The following is a 9,199-nucleotide window of genomic DNA, read 5'->3' as shown; positions in this document are numbered from 1 at the left end:
GGGGCCGCGGGGGGGGGGGGGGGGGGGGGGGGGGGGGGGGGGGCGGGCACATAGGGCAGAGCCAGGCGGCGGGGACAGCAGGGAGCCAGGCGCCCGGCAGGCTCTCACCTTCACTCTGCTGACTCCCAGCACTGCCGCTGCCGTAGCTGAAGCCAGGGTCCTGGTATGCGGGTGGGAAGCAGGGCGGGGGGCCCGGGTACTGGTAGGGGTAGCCCTGACCCAGGGGCCAGGGGGCGGCCGGATGGGGCAGCGGGGCCAGCGTGTCCTGATCCGAGGCCCCACTGGAACCACTGTTGAGGTTCAGGGCTGCGAGATCTGGCAGGAAGGGAGGGTGGCTGAGGGCGGGGTGGGCAGGCCCTCTGGGGACCCCCTGCCCCGCAGCCCCTCACTCACTGCTGCACAGGTCCCCGAAGACGTAGTAGCACTGCTCAGAGAAGGTGATCTTGTTCACCGTGTGCCGCAGGAAGCCACGCTTCAGCATGCTGCTGGCGTACTTGCGGGCCTCGCGCCGTTCCTTGAAGCCCTCCACGTGCGTGTACAGCCAGTCCACCACATCCGCCCCTGGCCCGTGGCACGTGTCAGGGCACGGAGCCTGGGGGCGCTGACCCTGCCCACCCGGAGCCAGCCCAGCGGGGACCCCTCACCGATGACGGCATTGGCGATGGTGATCTTGAGCCACATGCGGTCTCGGATCTCCAGGCCCGAGTCCGGCAGCTTCATGACACGCACCACGGCACCCATGTCACTCTTCACCGTCAGCGGCGCCTCCTCCAGCTCTGCAAGGCAGAGCCCCCTCTTCAGCCCTGAGCAGCTGAGGCCGGGGGGAGGGCTTGGGGTGGACCCCGGGCCCTGCTGCTGCACCCGTCTCAGAGACCGGGCTCCGCGTAGGGTCTCTGGTCACAGAGCCCAGATGGCAAGGCCGTCTCGTGACTGTGGGGCCCACGCCCACCACAGGATGGGCCCTCCCAGGGGCGGGGAGCAGGCGTGGGCTGGGGAGATTGAACCTCTTGTCTCCTACCCCTGCAGATGCTTCATCAGGATCTTGGGCCCAAACCAAGGTGGAGCCACCCCCGCCCTGCAGGCCAGACCCCCAAGAGGAGAGATCAGGCCTCTCCCCACCACCACCCCCCTCCCGCCACTCCTCCGCTAGCTCAGGGCTGTTAGTCGTGTTAGCTGCAAGAAAGCAGGCGGGGGTCACACACATGGGGGACAGGCCACTGCCCCGGTCCCCGCCGAGACAGAGCCCTGGGCAGGGACCACAGGGCTGTCCTGGTCCCCTGGGCACCTTTCCACCCACCGCACAGGCAGCAAACCGGAAGGAGGGTGCGCACGAGGGCACACACGGGTCAGACACACGTGTCGGCAGTGTCCATCCGTACGTGTGCCCTGCGCCTGACTGTGCTGGGTGGGCACTTAGGACGGGTCCCCCACCCGGGTGCCTCAGGTCCCCGCTCTCCTGAGCTGCCACTTACGCGGAGCGCCGGGCACAGAGCTGGTTAGTGAGGAGGAGCTGGTGCGCGTGACGGCGCTGGAGCAGGGGCTCGTACCGTAGCGGGGCAGGGCTCCGGTCAGCGCCGCCGTGTGGGACAGCCAGGCGGCAGGGTCGATGGGCCGAACCGGGTCAGCTGGGCGGCCGCCGTGTGGTAATGCGTGTGGTAACGGACAGATGGACAAACGGACGGACGGATGGTAGGACACACAATGGAGCACGGGGGCACAGAGGAAAGGACCTTCAGGCTGGGCGAGCGCCCTCATCCCCCTCCCCTGTCAGCCCTGAGGGGTCACTTACCCCTCGGGATGGTGAAGTAGCTCCGGGGGGTTGGGTCCCAGCACTTGGCCACCGTGAGGCTGATGGGCCTGTGGGGTGGGGCAGGTCACACGGGGAACGCCCCGTGCGGGCCCCCCCAACACGCCACCTGCCCACCCCGCGCCTCACCCCGTCTGGGACACGATCTCCCGCAGCACCCGCACGGCGTCATCGTTGCTCATGCTCTCGAAATTGATGTCATTCACCTGGGGGGGCAGGGAGGGGTTCAGCGCGGTGGGCTGGGGGTGCCGGCCTCTCAGCCCCCCCAGCAGCTCCCGCAGCCCCGCACCTGCAACAGCATGTCCCCGGGCTCGATGCGGCCGTCGGCAGCCACGGCCCCGCCCTTCATGATGGAGCCGATATAGATGCCGCCGTCTCCCCGGTCGTTGCTCTGCCCCACGATACTGATGCCCAGGAAGTGGTGCCTCTCTGCGGGGGCGAGGGGTGAGCAAGTGTCTGCTGAGGGGTCCCGGCCCAGCCAGGCGCCCCGCACCCCACTGGGGAGGCCCCACGGTCTGCTGAGAGGGCCCGGCCCACCCAGGCGCCCCGCACCCCACCGGGGAGGCCCCACGGAGCCCTCACCCATGTTGAGCGTGACGGTGATGATGTTCAGGGACATAGTAGAGTCCGTGATGCTGCTAAAGGAAGAGGCCTGTGGAGGGGCACGAGTGAGGGGGTGCAGGTGGGGGCTTCCGAAGGGCAGACCCCACCCAGCGCCTGGCTGCCACCTACACGGTCCGTCTGCCGCAGGCGCTGCTTCCGCCGCCGGCGCTTGTGCTTCCGGATGAGCCGGGAGGAGGTGCTCTGCTCCGTGGAGCTGCTCAGTCTGGGGGGGCATGAAGGTCAGGGGCCAGGCCACAGGCTGCAGGGCTGCGGCAGCTGGGGAGAACAGGGCGCCCCCCCAACACACACAGGGCAGGGAGTGGAGGTGATGGGCGTTGGGTCTTGTCCCCCCCCCCCCCGGCCCCGACCAGGCCGACTGTGGGAGACACGGGGCTGAGGTACAGTTTGCTCAGGAGAAGGCTCAGCTTCTGGTTGTGCACGCCCCTACACACACGACACGTACACACCCCACACCTGCACGGAGCACTTCTCTCAGGACAAACGGAGACACAGACACTGAGCCAGCACATTCGTGCACGTACACCTGTAACACACCCACTCGACACACACGCCCATTCATGTACACATGCCCGTGCAATCAGGGACACGTCCAGGGTCACACACACCCATGCACACGCGCGCACACACACACACACACACACACACACACCGCTGTATACACCTGCACACCCATGTAGAATGTGGCCATGCACACACATAGGCCCGTGCCCATACGTGCGCACCCATTACACACCTACGCACACGTGCCCCCACACACCACGCCGTGTGCGTACACCTATAGCACACCCGTGCACACCTGCATGCACACCCACGCACCGGCTTGTGTTGTCATCCTCGTCTGAGTCGATGAAACTACTGGACTCAAGCTCACTGCTCAGCACGGTGGACGCGCTGTCGGCGGGCAGCCCCAGCTCTCGCCGCCGGTCCCCCCTCGGGTGCCCATTGGTCCGGGCAGCTGCGGGGAAAGCCAGCAGGGGAGCTGGCCGTGGGGTCCCGTGTTGCCTCGAGCACCAGCTGAACTAGGAGCTGGCCAGGTGACTGTGGGACTGCTGGGGGGCGGGATCACCGGGGTCCTGTGCAGACGGGCCTAGGACCTCCACCCGGGGTCCCCTCCTGGTTGGGGGCAGTAACTGGGAGCAGGCAGGGACATGGGGTGCACCATAGGGGCCCAGGGGCGTCCGCAGTGTGGCCTCGTTACCCTCTTCACGGTTCCGGCGTCGGGCTCTCTCCCGCCGGTGGCTGACCATGGACTCCGTGCCAGTGTCGTTGTCCATGCAATCACGGCTGCTGGCTACATTGGGGCTGTGCCCACGAGAGGGGGTGGGCCAGGGCAGGCTGGACCTTGGACGCCCTCCCAGCTCTTTGCCCCTTCTCCCACCCGCCCACCTACCTAGATCGGGCCTCTCTGCCCGCCCCGCATCCGCTGACCAGTTTCTACTGCCCGTGGGTCCCTGGTCAGCTGCCCCTCCTCCCGAAAGGCCTGGCCGGCAGCAGGCCCCTCAGCACCACCAGCCTCAGCCCCCCGCCCACAGTCCTTACTGGAAAGAAGGGGGCCGGGAATCCCCAATGCCGCCCGTCCTCTCAAGAGGCGGGGGCAGGTCTGTATGGCCATCAGTGCTCTGAGACCCTGCGTCCGAGTGCGCGCCCTCAGCCAGGACCAGCTGTGGAGGAGAGCGATGGCTCAGGGACGCCCCCCAGCCTGCGGCCCCCCCCCCCCCCCCCCCCCCCCCCATGGGCTCACCCAAGCCCAGCCCCCACCGTAGCCCAGCATCCTCTGCCAACATCCCACGGACTCACCCAGGAGACCACACGGCCGTTGAAGCAGGGCAGCTTGGCGTTATCATCAGAGATCTCCTCCTTTACCACCCTGTGGGCAGACACGGCCGTGAGGCCACCTGCACCAGGGCCTGCTCACACCAGCGGACTCCGGAGGTAACACCTCCCCACACTCTTGTCCAGGGTGCGTGCCGGCCCAGGGCACACAGCCCCACGCCCAGATGTCAGTCTGTGGATGCTGCTGCCCAACACGTTCCCTTCCTGGGGACCCCTCCCAGGGCCCGGGTCAGAGAGAGGTCCAAACTCCCGACCCTCTACCAGCAGGGGGTCATCTCCTGCAGCCCCCTATAACGCAAGTATTAATCTTGCTTTGTGCTGTGTGCCCCATGCAGTGTGGATCCGTGAGGGTGGGCCTCTGTCTGGCTTTTCCCCTCCACCTCCCCTCCCCCAACCCCAGCCCCAACCCAGAACGGGGCCTGGTTCACGGCAGGCCTCCATACAGATGTGAGGACAGTCAGTCAGACCACACGGACACAGGCAGGTAGAGATGGCTGGCAGACAGGCCTGTACACGCACACGGAGGGCAGGCCACAGCCCTCCTGACCCATCTAACTGGCCAAGGAGACAGAAGCGGACCCCCTGACTCACTGCAACAGCCCAACCCAAGGGCTGAAACACAGCCAGGCACAAGGCTTTGGGGCCCACCGTGGAGTCTCAGCCCCAGAGGCCGGCAAGCCCCAGCAGCCACGATGCCCCGCAATCAGCCCCCGGCCTATGTTTCAATGCCACACTTGGTCAGGGGGGTTTAGGGGTGGGGAAGGTACCCAGGCAGGACACAGAGGACGCCGGGAGGGAAGCATACAATGCTGGGGTCAGACACAGGTTTGCGGGGGGGGGCGGGGTGTCAGGTCTCAGATTCAGAGGGCCAAGGAGAACAGCAGCCCGCACAGATCACAGGGGCAGCTGGGGAGGGGCGTTGGGGCAGAGCAGGCAGCGGTTACGGCCCAGACGCACCCCCAGGGATGAGGGCAGGCAGGGTCAGGCCTACAGCAGGAGGCACCCCTACGCCCTACCCCCCTGGAGCCCAACCCTGCCCAACACAGAGAGATTTCCACACCCGGGACTTGGGCCCAGTGGAGAAACAGGAGCCAGAACAGGCAGGAAGCAGCCTTGTGACCTGCTGAGCCCGGACACCTGGACTCTGCTAGTCCTGGGCAGCAACAGGTGGCAGGAGGTCCCCACAGAGCTGGCACCCCACACTCCCCTCAGGGAGCAAGGCCCAAGTCCACCCCCCACCCCCCAGGCCTCAGAAGACAAAAGACACAAGGCCAGCCTGGGCGGGATGGGGCACCCTGCCAGGGTCAGCCACACATGCAACGATCAGGTGGACACCCCAATGGGAGAAGGCCCCACGTCTGCCGCCCCAACGTACGATTGCACCACAGCCCACAGAGTTGGGCTTCCAGGGGAGGCCGTGACCCAGCCCCGGACTCAGCAGAGGCCACGTAAGAGGGTGTCACCACAGCAAGACCTGAGGTGGCCTAGGGACACCTGGGGCTCTGCCAGCCGCAGCCAGCAGACAAAGCCCTGGAGCAAGCCCTCCTGGGAGCCCAGCAGGCGGAGAGCACAGTCTCTGAGTGAGGGCAGCGACAGAGACTTGGGAGGGACCTGATTCCTGTCTCACAGCCCAGGTGGCCCAGTCTTTCCTGCCATTCCCAAGCCCCCGCCCTTTCTGACTCACCCCCCCGCCCCAGCAGGCAGATGGGTGCCCCAGCCCCCACACCACAGGGCCTGCCTGGCTCCCCCAGGGGCAGACGCCCCAGAAGCACCCCAGGTCTCTACTGCTCACCTGGCCAGGGCCTAGAGATGACCAATCAGCCAGGGTTGTCCCCGACCCCTGTACAGACGCCCCACCCCCAGGGCCCAGAGTCCCTGCTTCCCTGCCCCCCCCCCCCAGCCTGTCCTCCAACCAGCACGACAGAGCATCCTGCCTTCCACCTGAGGCCTGGGGCACTGGGGGATATCCCAGTCCCCCACCCAGCTAGGCCAAGACAGCCAGGCTGGGGGAAGGGGCACCAGAGCCCCCAGGACAAGGGCGCGAGTGCTTTCCCCAGGATACACGATGCTGCCCACCACTGGCCAGCACGATCTCTGGGTGCTCCAGGGCAGAGACAAGGGTAGGAGAGGCCTCAGTGGAGCTGGGGGAAATGCCTCCAAGCAATTCTGGGGCTCCCTCCTGGGCCGGGCCTCACCAGGTGGAAGAGCAGGCCTCAGGAGGAGTCTCCACCGACGCTCCGGGGTGGCCATCCAGGGGCACCCCCATTGGCATCACGCCCCCAACCTCAGAATTCCTGGCGAGATCCCAGTTAACCTCAAACTTGTGGCTGTCCGGCCCCGCCTGCCGCCCCCGCAGACTCGCCCTGGCAAGGAATCTTTGCAGAGCAGGGCCCTTGGAACCGGGCACAGACACAGGCCCAAGGGGACCCCCGGGGCCCTTGGAACCGGGCACAGACGCAGGCCCAGGGGAACCCCCAGGGCTCCCAGAGGCCACAGCATGCCACAGGCCAGCCCTTCCCAGTGGGCTAGCCACAAATGTGTCCCCAGAGGCACAGGGTCCCCTCAACCAGACCTCCCCACCATGGAGCGGGAGGCTGCAGAGCAAACTAGACACAACCGGGGAGACCTCCAAGAGTCCCCCTCCTGCACCCACGAGTCAGGGATCCTTAGCTCCCACCTTGCTTTCACCTGCCCCCCACCACCGCCTCTTGAGCCTAGAGCTCCCCCAAGCTCAGCTCTGCAGACTCCAGGGCCAGGGGGCCCCGGTCCTCTACACCCTGGCCTCTCCCGACACCACTAAGGCACTGACCCCAGATGGACCAGCTGTGGAGGGCAGAGTGGGCATTCACCCAGGCAATCTGGGTCAGGCCCAGCCCCCATCCCCTGCCCCACAGCCCTCACACGGCCCACAGGCAGGTGGCTCCAGCGACCGGAGCTCCTGGCCCAGAGATGGAGAGGCCAGGGCCACCGCCAGGCAGACAAACTAAGTGCCAAAGCCCAGCCAGGCCTGGAATCAGCAAGGCAGCCCCGGTGGCAAGGGCACTTCAACGTGTGCCTCACCATCTAAAAGCTAGGCCCAGACCCCTCCCTGCACCATGGCTCACCAAAGCCAAAGCTTGGCACCTCTGGGCCAGCCCACCATAGGCCCAGAGACCTTCCCCAGCTCTGTTGGGTCCGAATGGCTGTGACCTGCATGGGAAAAGTGGGATGTGGGCTCAGGACTCCCCACCCACCCGGCCAAAAATGGGAGTGGGACCCGGCCCAGAGCAGGTGGCCATGGCCACAGCTCAGACTCCCCTTTCCCTTACTAGGTGTCCAGCTGTGGCCGGGAACATGAGGCTCTGGGAACTCAGGCCCTGGTCCACAGTGGGAAGGAAGGTTGGGGCAGGAGGCTCACCAGGGTGTTCCTCACAGCCCCTGATTCCAGGCTACCCCTCGCATGGTAGGGCCGCTGCCCCAGCCCAGCCAGGACTGCTAAGAACACACCCTCACTCTCTGCCTCTCGCCAGTGGTGGTGGTGCCCGAGAGAGTCTAGTTGTCCAAGTGTACCTCAGGCCCCCTGAGAACTGCAGAATGGCCCCAGCGTGACCTGCCCTGGGGCTGTCCAGTATCTATGCAAACCAGAGAATCCAGGAAATGGCCTCAATGTCAAAGTCCCGAGACATAGTCGGCACACAAGGACACAGGCTGCCTGAGGGCGGCCAGGCCCACCTGCTTAGCCCATGAGGCCTCTGAGTACCCCACCCCCCAGCACTGCTGAGCTGGGGACTCAGGTTACCCATGGCTGTGCTAGGTCAGGCCTCGGATAGAGCTTCAAGTGGACAGCCAGCCTCCTGCTCACAGTTCCAGAAGCCCAGCCCAGTGCAAGCGGGAAGTCCCCTCAGCCAAGACAACCACCACTAAGGCTGGACATGGGGACACTGACCCAGAGGCTGCCTGGAGTCAGCAGATGGCCTAGGCTGCTCCCAGGAACCCAAGTACTATGTGGCTCAACAGGGATAGAGACCCAACAACCGGTAACACTCAGGCAGGGGCAGGTGGAGTGACAATCCAGGGTCCCCAGTAACCCTTGATCTCTGCTCTATCCTCAGGACCCTGGAGAAGGGGTCCAGAGAGAGGACTTGAGCCTTGAGCCTCTGGAAACCTCTGCAGACCCCAACAGACATATCTGTGTCTGTCCCAGAGTACCTCATTTCCTCCATGCTAACTACAGGGGACCTACTGGGCAGCTGGGATACTGCCCCTCTCCTTCTCCCCCCCCCTCCACTCCTGTGACCCCGGGGCCCCATGAATCACAAGCCCTCCAGGCCAGCTCTAAGCACCTGCCTTCCACGGAGGGGGGGCAGTGGGATCCTGAGTCTGACAAGTGCCAAGGTAGGACGTCAGCTCACTCTGGGCCACGGACCTTGACCACCTGAAAGTCAAACACACTCAGGCACACAGGCCCAGGTCCAGAGTGGGGGCAGAAACGAGGACCCTCTCCCGCACACTGGCCAGCACTCTCAGGCTCCTGGACAGGCAGTCAGGGACAATCATTCGTTCCCAGCTCAGGCCACAGACAGATGGGACTCACGGCAACCCCGGGGAGCGGAGGCACTGCCCCAGTCACAGCCCCAAGATTCCCCAAGGCCCTGCCCCGGTGCGGACAGGTGCGGACACCCGTCCTGGCGCACAGGCCCCACGGCCCACTGACCCGAAGTCCTGGTCCATGGACTTGAAGAAGAATTTGTAAGCGTGCACGGGCCGGTTGCTGAGCACATTCTTGAAGTCGGCCAGAGTGACGCGCTCGGGCGCCACGGGCAGCTTGACCAGGTACGGCGTCTCCTCCTCATCCATGTGATAGATGATCTTGGTCTCCGCCATGGCGCGGCGGCGCGGGGCCCGCGCGGCGCTCCCGGCCCGGCCCGGGGCTCGGACGCCGCCGCCTCGCCGCTG

The 9,199-nt window shown here is 66.0% G+C and overlaps 1 protein-coding gene across 1 annotated transcript in view; it reads right to left on the bottom strand.

The window, feature by feature from the left end:
* DVL1 (dishevelled segment polarity protein 1) overlaps positions 1 to 9,188 on the bottom strand; it is an 11,575-nt gene extending 2,387 nt beyond the window's left edge. The window contains 14 exon segments of the mRNA XM_049618304.1: positions 109 to 315; positions 394 to 561; positions 645 to 776; positions 1,548 to 1,625; positions 1,790 to 1,857; positions 1,937 to 2,013; positions 2,097 to 2,236; positions 2,390 to 2,459; positions 2,540 to 2,633; positions 3,248 to 3,386; positions 3,630 to 3,733; positions 3,971 to 4,092; positions 4,229 to 4,298; positions 8,958 to 9,188. Coding sequence (XP_049474261.1) covers positions 109 to 315; positions 394 to 561; positions 645 to 776; positions 1,548 to 1,625; positions 1,790 to 1,857; positions 1,937 to 2,013; positions 2,097 to 2,236; positions 2,390 to 2,459; positions 2,540 to 2,633; positions 3,248 to 3,386; positions 3,630 to 3,733; positions 3,971 to 4,092; positions 4,229 to 4,298; positions 8,958 to 9,127 — 1,639 coding nt within the window. The 5' untranslated portion in view covers positions 9,128 to 9,188.
* Between the last annotated feature and the right edge of the window lie 11 nt (positions 9,189 to 9,199).

This window comes from Panthera uncia, assembly GCF_023721935.1.
Source record: "Panthera uncia isolate 11264 chromosome C1 unlocalized genomic scaffold, Puncia_PCG_1.0 HiC_scaffold_4, whole genome shotgun sequence".
Taxonomy (NCBI): Eukaryota; Metazoa; Chordata; class Mammalia; order Carnivora; family Felidae; genus Panthera; species Panthera uncia.
Note: the sequence above shows the minus strand (reverse complement) of the source record. Positions and strands in the feature narration are given on the sequence as shown.